Genomic DNA, 17642 nt, shown 5'->3' with positions numbered 1-17642 from the left:
GTGTGTTTTTGCAATTTGTCCTTGCAAACAAATGTGGTAGTACCCAGTTGTGCCTCATTTGTTCTGTTCACAGTGTTGTTTAGTGCTTGTTTGGCCTTTTTATTATGATTCTTATCTTGCTGCCTGCTTTAAGACTACACTACTTAAAAGCTCTTTGAATTAAGTGAATGATAGATAAAAGATGACTTTTTTAAAGCATTATTTTTCAGTGGTAGCAGAGCTAGGTCACTGATGGTTTTGGTTGTGTTTTGGTGTTTTTTTTTTTTTTTTTTTTTTAAAAAAGCTCTTTGAGGTTGAGATTCTGTTGTTGTGGTGTTGCTTGTGTACAATGTGTAGTGTACTAGGTCTCCAGGCTTGAATGGGGGCTGTAAGCACTGTCACAAATGAATAATGAAGTGATAACTTAGTGCAGAAAAATACAAAATGCTTTAGTAAGTTGCAAAAGGAAGCATTAAATGATGCAGTGATTACTGTTGCACTGTAATACTATTGTGCCTCCAGGATACCGATTTTACAAGTTTTGAAGACAGAAAATGCCAGGCTAAATTCATAGTCCAAAGCATAGAGATGAATAACATTTCCAAGAAATGGTGAGCTCATTGATACATCAGTAAGAGCAGAATGTTTCCAGTTTTGGTATTTCCATCTACTTTCGATTTGAAATACCAGAAAAAGAAAGAAAACAAAGTAAAATGTAACTTATTATTGTAATAAGCGATGGCTTGCCACAGCGGTCAGTTGTGTGGCAAGTATAATACTGGGTTGGAGGAGCTGGTGTGGGCGGTATTGGTAAGAAGTTCCTTTATCCTTTTGCCCTTGTTTTTCCGTGCTTCGAGAACTCATAGCAGTGGGTCATATTTTTTTATTCCTCCCTTTTAGCAGTTAGCAGGATGAAAGCAGGCCTGGAATTGTTCACCTCTAAGCTCTTGTAGAGTACTAGCTATTTGAGTCCTTCTAATCTTACAGAGGAGCTCATAAAGATGAGAGAGGAAAATCAGAGATGAAATCTTTCTCTCACCACTCTTGGTGCAGTCAGTGCATGTTGAAAGTCAGGAGAAGTTCAAAGGTACCTTGGCTTTTACGCCTCCATGCCAGACCTACATTCTCAGTGTGTTTAAATTGACCTTGCTCCACTAATTTTCACAAAGCAAGACGAGTCAATGACTTGTGTTGGCTGCAGACCCAGACAAAGTTCCTCTTCGATTTGAATCTTTGACAACTCAGTTTTTCTATAGAATTGATACGCACGTAACACACGTAATCTGGACTTCCATCCACAAAGACAAGCTGGGCTTTGGGGTGTGGCTTTCTCCAGATTGCATGAATTCATTTCCAGCCATTACATTTCATTGTTAGTTTCATACACACTGAAAAATCCTGGACCCTTTTTGTTCCACAGTAGCTCTTCTTCCTCGGAAATATTAAAATTTCCTCTTTGCCTGCATGGTCATTGAGATCAGTACTTGTGACAATACCATTATGAGTACAGTGTAAGTATCTATAAAAACCACCCAAATACTGTGCCCCATCTTTTTCTGTCACTGTTTACACTACCGCTCTAAAAAAAGTGGATTTCTGTCTTTCGAAGGAACAGTTACTGAGTCAGTGTTTTCTACGGGCCAGCTTTAACTTCCGGAAAGCTTCCTTCAGGCGTCTTACCTTTGCATTCCCATTGAGTTGGGCGTTCAGGTATTGAACAATTGAACACTGTCATGGAAACACTTTTTCTTGTACGTGACTAGCAAGGCTGAGTAGGAGGTGAGGTCCTCGCACCAGGAGAACTGTGCTGTATGCTGTGATGGAAAAGAGGAGGTGACTGACAACAGAGTGTAATGTAATGGAAAGAGCAGTGAAGAGGACCTAGCGATAAGATGGCTATTTTTTGAAGCTAGTGCTTCAAAAATTAGTCACATAGCTTTGGTATCCTTCTTGCCATAGAAGTAACCCAGCGGCAGGAGATTTTGCCATGAGGAAACCATAATTACTCCACTGGAACCAGCTGCCAAAGATTACTATAGGTGTAACAAAACATAAATTTGCTTGGTTTTATCTGCCACATATATCAGTGCAGGATTTTAAAATCAATACGGACTTGATCTAGATATAATATTAGTAATCAGATATTTACTAGTGTCTGTTTGCACAAGTTACCCAAAGAAACAAAAAGGATTAATAGTTTAAAACAAAACCTTCTCATTGTAGTGACATGTAATTTATTAAAAAATAAAAACTATAGCTAACTAGCATGGATTGTATCACACCCCAATATACGCACCTCCTACATCATATGAGTTGCTTATACACTATTTAATTTCATAGCAAGAAATTTTAGCAACACATCAGTAATTAAACTGTCCCTGTCTTTAATCTCTGCAGATAGATGGTCTGTCATCTGAAAGTGTCTCTTGAAATTACCTCAGTAATCAGACTGGAGTTGTTTAAGATGCAGTGTATATATTGGCATTTTGTGCTGCTGATTTTAAGATTCTCTGAGCTGAAGAAGTCTGTAAAGGTTCACTGCACAGAGCAGGCTGTAACAAAGCAGTTAATGATTCTTCTGACATGAATGCTGCCATTTCAGTTTATTTGAATGACACTGGCATTCTGTCTTAAATATATCACTTTTTATTAGTTTGTTGTTTTGGGTTTTTTTTAAACCAACTAGGTATTAGGCATGGGTATGCATCTTAGCTAAACTATAACCTAGCCAGCCCCTGCCTTTTGCCCTGCAGAATGCCCGGAGTTTTTCGAAACATGTAACCACAGTGATATTTTTATAATGGAATGTTCACCTCATGGGATTTTTTTAAGGTGTTCTATTTTTTTTTCCAAGTTACAGCTTCACTTTATTGTACATGATGTCCAATAAAAAAGATATATGTCTGTGATTGGACTTTGAAAAAGGGCCATGGTGCCTATTCCATTTAAAGGGAATGAAGTCAAGCAGTAAATTTGCTGGTCGCCCTTTTCATATTGACTGTATCTCGGCCAGCAGTTGGTCTTTGATGTTGTAACAATAGAGCAAAGGCGGAGGAGGAGGATTAGGACCTCCATAATATAAAAACAAGTCTGCATTCATCATGATTTTTATAGAGCACAGTCCATGTCTATTGGAGGTTTGCAGTATAGACTCAATGGTCTGCAGAAGAGTGCAGCAATCTTAAGATTTGCAGGTGGCTTACAATTCATCCATCATTACTACTACCATCTCGTCTTAATTCAGAGGTTGTTTAGGCATGCAGCATTTAACTTTTTCTGTCTTCTTATTCCTTCCTACAATAGGAAAACAGATGTAAGTTCAGGGCAGAGCTTCTGGAGTATCATTTGCCTTTACAGGGGTTGGTTGTTGTGTTATTTATGAAAGGCTTGCTGCAGCTGGCCAATAGAGTATCTATTCCTCATCTTGTGCTTTAGAGTCCAAGCTTTTATTTGGAAAGAATAGAGGGGTTGATATGTATATGTCTAACATTTGTGAAAATGTATATCAAAAGGGACCATAGGGCAGCCACACTATGCCTGTGTCTTCAGGCATACTGGAACAATAGCACCAAAGGTTTCAAACAAACTATTTAGCCTGATAAGAGTCCTGGAGCTTTTGAGATGCATTTAAATGGTAGCAGCCCTAGCTCTTGATCAAAACATACAGAAGGAAAAAGATTGTCCATTTCATGAAAATGAAATGTGTACGTGTGAGGTACCAAGCTGCACTAAGTGCTGGTGGGAGTAGGCAGACTTTGAACTGCGAGCAGAGCTTGGAAAGAGCTGAATAATCTGTCATGCACTGTTGTAGCTGTGTGGGTAACATTGTGGATGGGGAAGGCAGGATGAATGCAGTGTTCCTGGGGTCGCGATGATGGCAGCAGCAACGAGCCCGGTGCAAGTGGATCTTTATCAGAAGCTCAAAGGCAGCTATTGGGAGACCATCTGGAGATGCACCAGATGACATTGCTTTACTGCACCCAATTCCACTGGCTCTTGCTTAAGGCATGATCCTGAAATGTCATGACAAGGCAGAACACCTGGAAGCTTTTCTACCAGACTCCAAAGACACCTGACCCAAAGAAGGGAAGGGGGAAAGAAAGATGCCTATCTGTAGTGCATTTGACAGTTCAGGACTTGATTTAGGGTTGGATCCTGTGCCTTCTGGGTGTTCAGATTTCAGAATTCAGATTCAGATCCTTCTGTGGATCCAAACTGATGAACACGTCACTGCTTGCCGGCTGAGGTGTGGTAGCTCCTTGGATATGATATACCACCTTCTTCCCACAGCAAAATACAAGGTGATTTTTATATTTATCAGCGAGTCAGCGCTGAGCAGACAAACCCTTCCCAGGGCTTTCACCAGGGTGACTGCGTTCTGTCTTCAGACAAAGCACTCCATGGTATCAGTGGTCACCAAATGCACAGCTCTTCAGTGAGGAATCCGTTCTTTTATTTAATATCTACCATGATGGCCATTTAAAAGGCAACATCTGGTGCAGAAAATGCACACATGCTATTTCTGCGCTCTGCTGTATGTCTCCTTCATCAGGCCCAGATACAGCAGTGTCTTAGCTGTCTCTGCTTTCCCCAGTATGCCAGCTGATGAAAGCAAACTACGTGAGGCTTAGCCAGCATAAGGTGGGAGTTCTGGCTAGGTAGAGGCATCACCTAGTGTTGAGAAGAGTTTGCGTGTGAGGGATCAATAGCTCTGAAAAAGCTGCTGAAATCCTTCAGTGGCAGTGAGTTAGATTCTTGCTCTTCTTTGATCTAGCATTCATGGCTTTTTGAATAATGTAAATCAGAGCTGCCTTTCTCACCTACCCATCCCCTTTCTTCTTCTCATTTCTCTCTCCGAAGAGGATTATTTTTTCATGTTCTTAAGGAATGTAGCTATGGTGGTCTTAACATCAAAATAAAATGAACTAATTATTTGCGTAGCATCAGGGTAAGGGGCAGATTAATACCACCTCTCTGATTTTTTTTTTTTTTTCTTTATCCTATTTAAGTCTTCCCACTGCAGCTGAAATCACGTGTTTCCACACATTGGACTAAATGGGGGAAAAGAGCTGTATATGCTGATTCCCCAATACACACTGCTGCCATTGATAAAAGGAGCCACAGTTACATTGCAATCAGGTAATAAACCCTATTATTGCAGCTTACTTGTAAGAGCCGTATGAGGACAAAAGATGTATATTACCTGTTTAGCACAGTTAAGTAGCTGGGAGTGAGTTCTGTGCCACAGCCTACGAGGAAATGCTCTTCCAACCTGCTCTGCAGTGTTTCTGCTCTATATGCTTTGGAATCTCTCTTTGTACAGAAGCAGCTCTCTGTCCCTGGGGTCTGGCGTATCAGCTAGGGTCCCATCTCTGTTCTTCAGCAGAGGAGGTTAGGGTATCCTAAACATGAACTGCTTATCTTTCCTCATCTACCTTGTTGCTGCGCCTGGCTGCTGGGACTAATCTAAAGATGCATTTGGCCTGCTCCATACAGTTTATTGTCAGTGGCGTCTGGGTGGCTTCAGGCACATGCTAAGATTATAACAAGTTTGAAAAATAAAACCATTTATCCTAAAAATAGCTCAGAACTAACTAGTGATCGTGGGGCGGAGGGGAGACAGAAATGAAGATATTTTCTTTTCACGTAAGTGTCAGATTCAAAAGCATCTGCCTTGTTCAGTGCATGTATGGTATTCATTTCCTGTCTGCAGTCGAGTGGAATGCCCCCCGAGTCGTTTGAAATTGAAAATCGAGTCATGCTTCTTTAATCAGCTCTAGGAAATAGTCCCCCTCCTTTACTCTTCTAAGAAAATTTATATATACATGCATAGAATTCATAATACAAAAAGCCCACACTTCTCTCCAGGGCAAATCCTTCCTCTCTCCCCTCTTACACAGAGAAGGGTCTTAACATTGTCTTGTCACAGTGTACCGTGTTATCTACTCACTTGGTCTTCTTCTCCATCGTGTCACTGGAGGGAGGCCTTTCTCTTGTGTATCTGCTTCCTCATGTTTCTTCCTCTCATTCTGTCATTAGGGCAGTTCACGGAGATGTAGAGAGAGGGCATAATGTCCACTGCTGATGTCTTGATACACAAATAAGACCGTTACTGCACTGCATGTACAGATGCCATTTATGGTAATGACTTACAGTTGCTCATGTATCAGTCTCCAAAGTTTTCTAAATGGAGAGGATAAAACTGTACACTGAGGCTTGAAAGAATAGCTCACTGCAGGAGCAGAGGTGCATGGTCCTGAGGCAGCCGCTCGGATTTCTGCTGCTGTTTTGCTGTAAACTCCTGGGTGTAGTAACAACCCCTTCCAGAGAGTGTTGGGAGGCGTACAGTTGGTGCGTAGATATTGAATGTAAACAAACACTGCCTTTCCTCTGCCTTCACCCTCTAACTACCATCAAAAGAAAAATGAGTATTGGTGGGGAAGGCAGCTAAGGGAGGGCCAAGTAAATTGTCTCGCAGTGATTCAATGGTGCGTATGTTTTGAGCATCAAGACTCAAGTAATTTGCCTTTTTTCAGGCACAGAAGTAGTATTGCCAGAAGCACAGGAAACATCATGTTTTTGGAATATAACACTTGTCTGCTTTCTTGCTTTCCCGTTATTAGCTTTTGCTTATGTGATGAAGTCATCATGTAACTTTTAGTCCACAGGGACTAAACACTTTCTAGTCTCTAAAAACATCTGCCAGCTAACACAGCCAGAGTCATAGACACTTTTGAAAGCATAGGGTGGATATTCAGTGGCATATGAGAGGGAGACACAGAGGCTGGGAATAGCTGTTTCTTGGAAACTAACAGCTGAAGGCAACTTTGGAAATTGAAAAGTAAGGTTACTCTTTTAGGTAGGGAGAGATGAAAACTTCGTTTATTAAAGCTGGTTCACCTAGTGAAATCCTAGCCCTGGTGATTTAGTGGAATAAACTTGCAAAAGGACCTAGTTTAAAACCCATGAAAATAACTTCAGATGTATGCTTGTTCTCTTTTATTTGCACTGATTTTGCATGTGCTGACCTGCAAAGCCTCACCAAAAAGTTGTGTACAAAAAGTATTGATATTATGGATTTCCTTTGCTTTTGTGGGTTTGAGTGCAGCTTAAGGCAGATTTTCCCATTCTGTTGGAACCCTATGCGTAAATTACAATGCAGGTGTCAAATGATGGGTGAGATTGGACTAGATCGATTAAATTTAGCCATAGTATAAATGGATTCTATTTAAAGCTTTATTGTAATACTGGCTTTATGCCAGTATTTAATAAAGCCTGAAAAGAATCGGAACTTTCAAAGAATTTACATTTTGGCACCACAGGTCATTGGAGTGGAATAGTTGGGCTGTTCTTGAGTTGTGCATTTGCCTGGTCAACCGCTAAATCAGTGCGTCCTGTACGGAGAGCTCCAGCCAGGCAGTGATTACAGGGAAGATCTTCAGAGTTGTGAAGAACAACTAAATGTTTACCACCAGCTTAGGCAACTGAAAATATCTGTTAACTACAAGCAAAACTTTTCACTGAATATCTGTCAAAGCAGTACACAATTTTAGGCTTTTTTTCTGTGCGCTTGGCCATCCCATGGATGGTTGAGCATCTGCTGAAGAACAAAGCACCAATGGGTACTATTTTAGAAAATTTGCTGAAGGGGCTCTGGTTTCTCCAGCAGACATTGAGCTGTAATCACCAGCAACTCCTTTTTTATTATCAAAGTGTTTATACAAACTGGCAGTTCTTTACCTTAAAGCTGAACCATACTGTTTGTATTTTCCAGCTGAAGGAAAACATGAAATACAAGCAACCAACAGAGCATAAAAAATAGCTATGCTGTGAAATGTGTGTCCACAACATGTAGCAAAAGGTTGCCAGATCCAAGTATAATATGGTTGGTTTTCTCCTTAAGCTCTGAAGAAAAAATATTGTGTGCCAGAGCAGTTCAGATGTGGACCCACTGTTTACTAATGGTGTGGGGGAGACAGGGAGCTTGGTTTGAGAAACTCCCATCCAGAGACTGAACGAAGGATGGATGAAAGCTTGATGACTGCAAGTGAATAAACAAGCTCAGTGGGGGAGCAATGGTGGTAGGGCTGCTCCAGCACTCAGGATGGTTCAACAAGGCAACACCAGAGGGTCCTGTCGTAATGTTGGCCATGTGCCTTGGAAAGAGTGGTCTGGGACTTACCAGACCTTAGATGTGAAGGGGGCCTCGACACCACTGCTCTAGGATCTCTGCAGTGGTAACGTAAGTGCTGGCTACCTGTTCAGTTCTCACAATTTTCCATGTAGCTATGAGGGCTAGAAGTTTTTAGTGTAAATAAAAATAAGATTCTGAGATAAATGTGCCCAGATGCTTTTGAGATTCTGGTTCTGTTGTATGCAGCTCCCAAGAGCTATTTCGGCATGTGGCCGAAAATCAGCTGTGGTGGGCTGTGTATATACTTGGGCATCCCAAGCACCTCACTGCCTAGCTGTGCTGACACTGGCACCCAACGTTTAGGATGGTGGTCTTACAGAAGACCTCTGCTCCAACAGTGACTTTGGATGGACATGTCTACTCTGAATTTCTGCTGCCCTAATTGCAACAGCATTTGCAACTCCAGCCTGTTCTCCACAGAAACAAAATCACTTCAAGAGCTGTATAGCCCCTGAAGCTAATGTGTCCCATAGCAATACCCTGTGGGACGACTGGGTTTGGTCTTTGCATTGCTACTTAGTCAGACATGCAGATGTACTGCAAGTTAGAGCTGGATACAAAGTCGTTTTACTAATTTTGCCAAACTAAATAGAGAATTATTAAAAAATAGACCCTGATAAACAGAACTCTTCTTAAAAATTATTTTTTCTTACCAAGTCTAATCAGTGATTCATCTTCTGTTTACACAGTATATGAAGCAGATGCTGTATTTCGGAGCCCCTTGGTGAAAACAATTGTGTACGTGCAAGCCAATGTAGTCCACTTTAAATGATTTATGGACAGTGATTGTCTAAAACGTGCTCGTAATTATCACAACAATTAATTTGTGTGGCTTTCTAGAGATAAGTAAGGCCTTTCACTCCATTGTTATATGTGAACGTGAAGGATAAGCACATTTTACGAAGAAATGAGAGTCTCCATAGCTGAGTGGTTGATGTGACACCTCTCTGGTCTCACTTTTTCTGGAGATAGGAACCATCAGTGACTCCTTGGAGTGAACCGGAGCTGTGAGGCTCAGTACCACCGCGTGCTTTCAGCTAGTCACACAGAAATTAAATAGGAACCCAAGTGATTTGCCTTTTAAATGAGAAAGCCAAGACAGAGCTACGAACAGAACAAAGGTCTTCTGACTGCCTGGACCGTATGTGGCATTAATCGTAAAAGAAATTTTTCTCCCTATATCTCTGATAATGCTTTTCAGCTGTTAAACCTCACTGTCCGCTTGCCTAACCCTGTCCCCATACCTCTTCCTGTTAGGTCCTGTGCTGCTTATACTCATGATAGACAAAAAAATACTAAAACCCAGGAATTAGATCACCCGAGTTCATTACAGATCTTGGATCTGCAGAGGTGAAAGTCTCATGTAGTATCCTGGTGTGTTACTCAGCCTCCCCAGACCGGTTAATTTTAAAGTGATCATTTAGCACTAACCTGGAAACACACGACAGCCTTCAAAATCAAAACAATCTGTTTAGGCAGGTGGGAAATGAAACCAGTCCTAATGGCTATAATGGTTTTCTGTGAAGGCCCCAGGCCTCATTTTGTCTCTGATAGCAATATAATCTTTTATAGCGTCTGTGAAGTTTCCTAATAAGTAAACGTTCCTTGTTCCTGGTGGTTGAAGATGCTGTACAGGTGCATCATGAAAGTGCATTGACAGACTGTCAGTTTTCAATTCAAGACCTCTTGTCAAGATCATTTTACAAGATATTTCAAAGGAGTATACAAGAAATAAAAAAGCAATGTAGCTGCAGCAGGGATTTAGTAATAGATTCCCTTGCTGTCTGGGAGCTGTTAGGGATATAAGTTCCATCAGTTTTCCCAAATTCTTTCAACTCCATAATTAGCAGTGCTTGCAAACGTGCCCTTAGTTTGGCAAGTGGGGAGGGAATGAAGGAGGGTAGGAAATATGAAGGACAGAGAAAGAACAGCTACTCCAGAATGTTTTCTGTAGCTCCAGTCATTCCTCACTTATTGTCTGTTATTTTGGTTATTTTTCCAGAACTGTAAATGGGATTAAAATGAGGAAGAGAGAAGGGAGGAGGATTCCTCACTTGCTAAAAATGCAGAGAAGTTCCCTTTTTCCCTAGCTTGGTATTTTTACAAGTTCCCTTTTCTATTTAACTTCCCTGTGGGAAAGAGAAACTTTCCTGCAGCTGATGTCTGACATGACAGAGGGAGAAACAAAATAGGAAGGCAGCAGAGGGAGTTAAAATACCCGTTTGATTATTGAAAAGTCAAACTGCAGCATCAGGTAGGAAATTTTTCCTGCTGCAGGGTTGTCACTTGGTGCCTTAAACCCTGCCATGGTGCAAGTCCTGCCTGGATCATCAACGTTGAAAGTTATCCTCAGAAAATCCCTGTGAATTGCTCTTCTTCCCTGGCTTATAGATAGGCACAAAGACATCGATAGGTACTGAAGTATTGCCCTCCCTTGTTGAGTGATGGTTGTGGCAAGGTGTGTTATTCCGTCGTACAAACCATATGGCGGATTTTCTCTCTCTCTAGGGTTTATTTCGTTGCCTTGTCACACAGCTATGAATAATGTGTTCCTGCCCTTATATGCTGTCCACACTTAGAACACTCAGAAATCCTAAGCTGGTTTTGTATTAGGAACTTCTAAAAATATCTCATCCCATGGGGCAACAGAACTGTAGCTGACAGCAAGCATGAGTAACCCCTTAAAATCATCTTAATGGAAAGTTTAAAAGTTGTGAATAATCCTGTTAAATGAAGGAAGAAAAGCGATTTGTCTTAAAATATTTAGAGCAGATGCATCATTTGAGTAAGAAACCAATGTGCCTGAATTGGAAATGTCGTAACTTGAAAGAAACTGAGTCAGTAGTTCAGAATGAAGTGACATAGCTTTTAAAGGAAGGCAAGCAACACTGCTTTCCCAAAAGCAATTGTGAATGCAAATTGTGTACACCTAAAATCAAATAACATGAAGTATAAACATGTGAAATAACGTAGAAATAAGAAGAGTATCCCCCCCCCCCCCCGAAAAAAAAAAAAACAACTCCAAAAAAAAGAAATGTCATTTGTTAGCTTAGGAACACAAACGCTGTTTTCTTCAGAAAGGATTCTGGTATTGCAGTAAGGACACACTTTTTCCTACGAGATTGGCCCTGGAAGATCCTTTGTCTGAGTTAATGCAGTAAAAGAGAGTGAGCCCATATTCTTCTCTTCATATGCGGTTCAAGCTCACTTTTTATTGATGGCAGCCTCTTTTATCTTTTTACCAGAATATACATTTCTAATAATGCTGCAAATCATCTTAGACACTACACCGAGAATTATCTACCTAAAAAATAGGCATTCTATTTATTTTAGGAACTGGAAACAAATGGTCTTTCGCTCACGGTACTATGAGCAGATAACTGAAATGATCATGCATATTGAGCATTTCTGTTTGCTTCTGTTGCAGTACGACGCAGAAGCCCCAAGGAAGCATAGCCTGGTCTTGCCCTAGCGTGAAAGGGACTGCTTTTTAGGCAGAGGACACACCACTTAACTTGCGACATTCCTGCCAGGCATTAGTCAACCCTGCTCTTAAAGAAGAAACTTCACGTTCCCACCTCTGCTCTGGAGCTTGGCTGTCACTGCCATTAGAAATGTGTACCTAACGTTGAACCAGGGTCTTCTGATCATGTCCACCCTGAGTAGAGTGGTCCATCCCCCTCCTCGCTGCAGCAGCCTTTGGTGTAGGACAGTTGTTATGTCCCCCTCTGTTTTTCTTTTTAATGTTAAACAACCCCAACTCAGTCTGTAATTAATGACAGTCCCTGCCCCAAGCAGCTTGGTAGTGGGCCCGATCAGCCTGATGTCATTACTTCACCATGACAATTTTCTAACTAACTCCATGTGATATTCCATCTGTCTGACACTATTAAAAACTTTTTATATAGCCCTTATTATTGTAGTTGCTGAGCTCCCCGCAAACATCACAGTGAGGAAGGGAAGTGCTGTTATCCCCAGCAAGGCACAGACAGACCGTGACCTGCCAGGATCACACAGCAAGTTTTATCAGAGAATTAAATGTAGGTCTCTAAAGCCCTTGGCCAGCTCTAGTGGTATGGTATGTTAATGTGGAGAATCAAGATGCTCCTGAAGTGGCAAAGTAGATAGGGAAAGTATGAAATTGTGTGTGAGAACTTTATTATTTTTTAATAAAATCTCACTTTATTTTTAATAAAGACAAGATTATGGGCATGATACCCAGAAAAAAGTAAAGTACCACTTTTTTTTTTTGTTCCTGTCTGAAGTAATTTAATAAGAACACAACTATACCTTCTCAGACATAACTGAGAAGCCATTTAATCCTTGTGCACCAAGAAGTTTGCAGTTAAATTCTGTTTGGTAAGTGTTAAGTGAAAGCACTAGCACATGGGTCAGGAACCTACAGTTAGATGAGTGGCCCTCAATTTTGTTTCCCAGAGCTTGCTGCTGTGTGATTTGCTTTCTGCTTTATATTGAATAAGGGGTGCGTTAATAGGTAGCCTGCTGAAGGCATCTGGAAGTCCTACCTGGTCTTCAACAGAGAAGCTTTCTTGGTTTAGCCTTCAAGCAATACAGACTGTGAGGTGCACACACATTTTTAGCACCGCATGCGTACACTAATTCAGACTTAATTTTTTGCATCTGTGCTGTAGATAGATGTGTAAAAGTACCCTTTTGGCACTTTCAAAGTGTAACTGTTCTGATCATGGAAATACCAAGACAACATTAATTCTGCTAAATCTGATTTTGCTCTTTACAAATGCAGTGCAGTGGGAAGGGGAGAGAAGGACCTCCTTAGTTTTTGCTTGAGATGATTTCACTTAGTCCCAGATTAACTCTTAAATCTTGCTTTATTTAGCTCACTAAATATTTTCCTGTAAAGTGCACAGATTATATTGTAAAATCTCTTCAAAGGTCAATTTAGAGCCTTCTAAGCAAATAAACACAGAATAAAAGAAAAGGCATTGGGACTGTTATCTATTTGAGAGCTTAACAGAAGGTATGCTAGCTTAATTTGAGCCAGGGGAGCTGTATGGAGATTGCGTTTAACCAGAAATGCTGGCAAAAATATGCTTCAGTCAAGCCAGAACCATGTGTGGCCATTCCACTTTAATTGTGCTTGTTTGAAAAGATAGGTCTTTAACATTTACCCTCTCCATGCTTGCTGTCTCTTTATGAACTGAAAATAAAAGCTCCCCAGGCAGTCATACCAGGACCTCAAGCCTAAAATTTTTCAGCTGAGTCAAAAGCAAAACCTGTGCTGAATCTGCCCCATGCATTTTTTTGTAGCCAGAAGAAGATTTGACTTGTCTGCTGGTTTTTTCCCCCGAGTCCCCAGACCAGTCCTAACCCAGGGAGCGAGTGTTTTGATACGAAATGTATCTATCTCCATGGTGAGGTCAAAGGCAGTGGCAGCAGCACTACTGGTTTGAAGGCAGCCTGCTGTAATATACTACAAAACCCAAAAGTACGCACAACAATAACAAAAGCATTAACCGCTGACCCACAAGTTGGTGAAATTCAATCCCACCATTAGGCAAACATGAAAATGAGATCCCAGAGGAAGGAAGGTTCAGACCAGAGAAATTGGGTGAGGAACACAGACGACGAGATGGAAGTTGTTGCAGACTGAGGAGAGAGTGGGGGAGGTTGCCAGTTCAGCGGTGGGATCTTTTAAGACCATAAATTTCAACACGCACTGAGCAGTCAGTGTTTTTTCCTTCACTTTGGAACAGAACAAACGAAAATGGTTTATTATAAAGACACCCTTCACCATTTCAGGGGCATGTTTAATGTGATACAATTTGATTTGCCAGGGATTCCTTCAGAGCTTCATGCTTCCAGATTTGCTTTAAGTTAGATGCTTGTGTCAATGTGTAGGTGCTCAACGCAAGGCTGGAGTGTTAAAGGAACCTCAGCGAGCTACGCACCCACATCTGACTCAGTTTTAGCTTGTGTCAGGTGGTTACAGGTTTGTACTGCTGTAAATAAGTATTCAGTGAGAGTCAATTGGCAAACGCATGAGCACCCTAGAAAATACGAGTCATAAATCCTGCGTGTTTCAGTGACGAGCCGTGGGTCTGTGTGCCGTAAGGATTTCTGTACGCACTCTGCAGCCGTCGTTGGCAGGAAGCTGGAGACGGGGACACTGGCAGGACAGCACGCTCTCTCAGTTGTTGTTATAGCGCGTTGCTTTTTTCCCCAGAACACACTCACTGCAGATGACCGTTCTCCTGAAGACAGCTTCACCCTGAACCCCGAGGACAGAAGAGAATACCCTGATCTCCAGGCAGCCCACCGGCCATTCCCTAAGCAGCGCTTCAGGCAGGAAAATGGGCATACGTCCTTGCAAAGAGATGGACCCAGATCTTTCCTTCTGGATCTCCCAAACTTCCCTGACCTGTCAAAAGCGGATATCAATGGGCAGAATCCCAACATTCAGGTACAAATTTATGTTAGTGTGTGATTTTTTTTTAATGAGTTGCACAAAATTATTTTACTGAACCAAGAGAACTTTCAGCCTGGCTTCCGTAACATGCAGTCAGAACACGCTGTCTCTCTAACCAGTAGTACCAAGAGAGAATGTATATAATATAATATACATTATTTTAATGTGTATATATATAAAATGAATATATATATATATAATGCATTTTTTGTCTTAAGTGAATACACAGATTTCAAATTTTTTCTGAATTTCTCTTTGGATAATGTTGATTGCATAAGTGTGGGTATCTGTATAGACATATTTTATGATACTAAAGTCATCTTCGCTATTGCCATTTTAGAACATATTCTCTTCTTTGATATTAAATGGGTATTTTAAATTCTGTTTTCAATTCTCTGTTGCAAAATTTGTTTGTGAACAGATTCTCTTTTGGTATGCTCTTATAAAATGCGGCCATCCCCAAAGAGAACAAGTCTTTAAGTTTCAGCTCAAAATGTGGTCCTCTGGTATGGAACCGAGACTTAAAGTTGATTTCCAGCTGCCTGGAGTAAAAAAAAGTTGTCTGCAAGAAATTTTGTTATATGTTATTCCTCAAACTGTTCTTGGGTTTGGAATGGCCTCTTACAAGCCACTTGCATCTTAAAACTTCAAGGATTACAAAGAGGAAAAAATGAGTGATTTGTTTTTAATTCAGAGCCTTAAAGCAAAATTGGCATTAATAAGCAGTCTTTTTTAACCAAAACAATAAATTGAATTGTTGTTCTGCCTAAGATGTGCTTATAAAAACAATACACTAATAGAACTGGTTTTCTGGTTAAATTAATTCCTGGCTTCTTATAGTCCCTCAGCCCACAAAATTACCATCCTTTTGATATGTCTAAGAAATACGTACGTAAAGATATAATAGATCTGTTGGTGAGAGACCAACATTATTGGATGAGAAGAAGCTGCCTCCAAGTTGACACTCCATTACATCATAGATGGCTTGCAACCTTAAGAAACCTAACAGATTTGGATCAAGTGCAGGTCCAATATTTGATGGGCCAAGGTAGTAAACATGTTCAACATGTGGTGGCTGTGCACATCCCTCACGTGAGGAAAAGCCTTCCAGAAAGCCTTAGGAAGGGAAGATAGGGAAACTGTAGGGGCCCCAGATTGTGCCGTGAGGTAAGGAGTGTAACGTCATTGTTTGAACAGTATGTAAACCACAGAGGAGGACAGGAGGAAACAAAAACCTTCTCAGATTGGTAACAGCATTTAATGTTTAGACCCAGGGAATAGATAAGTGAGATGGAAACATTTCCCTGGCTTGTCTTTATAGTAACTGCTTCTGCTACGACCTCTTTTTCCACCACCTGATCTTGGAAACCTGTCAGCCAACTATATCAGCAGTTTTGCTGCACTTTGAGAACTGGGAAGCCGAGTCCTGTAACTAGAAAACATTGGGCAACATTAATCCCAGAGCTCTTGTGCACAAGGATCAGCGCTTTCAGAAACAGGCTCCCTAAGTTCCGCCTTATATTTACTCTGTTTGCTTAGGTGTATAAGCAGGGATATACAAAGCTTCTTTAAGTTCCTGGTTGACAGTCCTGCAGCAGGTCAGGCTTTGTGGAGCCTATAAAACTCCTATTAAGTCAATGAAAAGTTATTTCTCTGCCTAAAGGTTGTAAAAGGTGGCCTACTCTTCCGGGGAAGAACAGGATTATAGTGGATTCTTGCTTGTGAAACAGAACCGTACTGACCTGAGTGGAAATAATGACACTGGTTGACTTACAAATTTCTCATCAGCTGTTTGGCAGATGAGAGCAGAATCGATACTCCTTTTTCTTTTGGCACAAAGTCTTTGGGCTCTGTAAGTTACAATCCTGAGGGTGTTAATTCAGAAGTCCTCCTAGGACAGTGAGTTTGGAAAGGAGAAAAAAGCCCCTGTGCGTCCATCTGGTACAATGGCCACATTTACCTCTCAAAGACCCACAGCCTGTTTTCTCTTCTACTAGTACAAACCTGCATAGACCAAAAGTAACACTGTTAAGGGAAATTATATCTGGAAATTTAAAAAACCTAATAAGCAGACATAAAACTCAGCCTGAAAAAGCAGGTTGAGAAAATACTCCAGTGCGTTCTCTTTACAGCCATTCTTTCCCTGGTTTCCTGCGAGACAGCAATTGCTGTATCATGCCCTGGTTGTGTGCTCTTTCAGAGAGGAAGTGGTAGGTATCAGAACACCATTCAGAAAAATAGTATGTCCCCAGGTACTACAGTATTTATGAGGTGATAATCAAATATAAGTATAGTGGTCTGTCTTCTAGAAAAATCTGAGAAACAACGGTCAAAGCTGCAGTAATCCAAATGCAATTTGACTCTTTGCTTGCAAGACCAGGACGACACTTACTGGTCTTTCTGTGGCGTTCTAGCCTTGTAAAATCTGCCGTCATTTCAAGTGGCATTTTATACTTTAGCATTGCTTCCGTGCTGGTTGCTTGAGAGTAACTGCGGTAGCTGCTGTTGAGCAAAGGCTGGCTGTTTGGTTTGGGGATTCTTGTTTTCTTCTTTTTTGTCATTTTAATGGTTCTGCCAACGCCTGGAGGACTTCTGGACAAGAAGGTGGTTACAAAAACTGATGACACATTTGTTTGGATTGCTTTTCACAAGTGGAAAATCCCTTTCATGTAGGTTGGTGCTCATTTGATGAACTAGCTGAGGGAAACCTATGCAGACCTTGCAATTGGGCAGGGTTATTACTCAGAGTAAGACAGAATTGTTTTTACCCCCAAGTAACAGAATGAAGTCACATGGGAGGTGTATAGAAACCTGCTGATTTTCCATTTCTGATGTGTTTTTCCCATCTGTTCCAACCAGCCTTCTACAACCTTTCTGCTCTTCTCTGCAGCCCATCCTCTGTTTGGAGCCAGGTGCTTCAGCTTGCAATTGAGCTTTTGCTTTTGTGTGTACATCCCCACCCACCGTTTCTTTTTACTCCTGGTTTCCCAGGCTTGTGTACTGCAATATGTAGGGCACTGC

General features: G+C 41.1%; 1 protein-coding gene across 1 annotated transcript in view; it reads left to right on the top strand.

Annotated features, from left to right (window-relative positions):
* Nucleotides 1–17642, top strand: part of ISM1 (isthmin 1) — a gene marked incomplete at both ends in the record, with an annotated part of 38236 nt that overhangs the window by 7185 nt on the left and 13409 nt on the right. Inside the window, one exon of the mRNA XM_081997157.1 lies at nt 14379–14615. Coding sequence (XP_081853283.1) covers nt 14379–14615 — 237 coding nt within the window. The remainder of the gene's footprint in view (nt 1–14378; nt 14616–17642) is intronic.

Source organism: Phaethon aethereus (genome assembly GCF_964289735.1).
Source record: "Phaethon aethereus genome assembly, chromosome: 3".
NCBI lineage: Eukaryota > Metazoa > Chordata > Aves > Phaethontiformes > Phaethontidae > Phaethon > Phaethon aethereus.
Note: the sequence above shows the minus strand (reverse complement) of the source record. Positions and strands in the feature narration are given on the sequence as shown.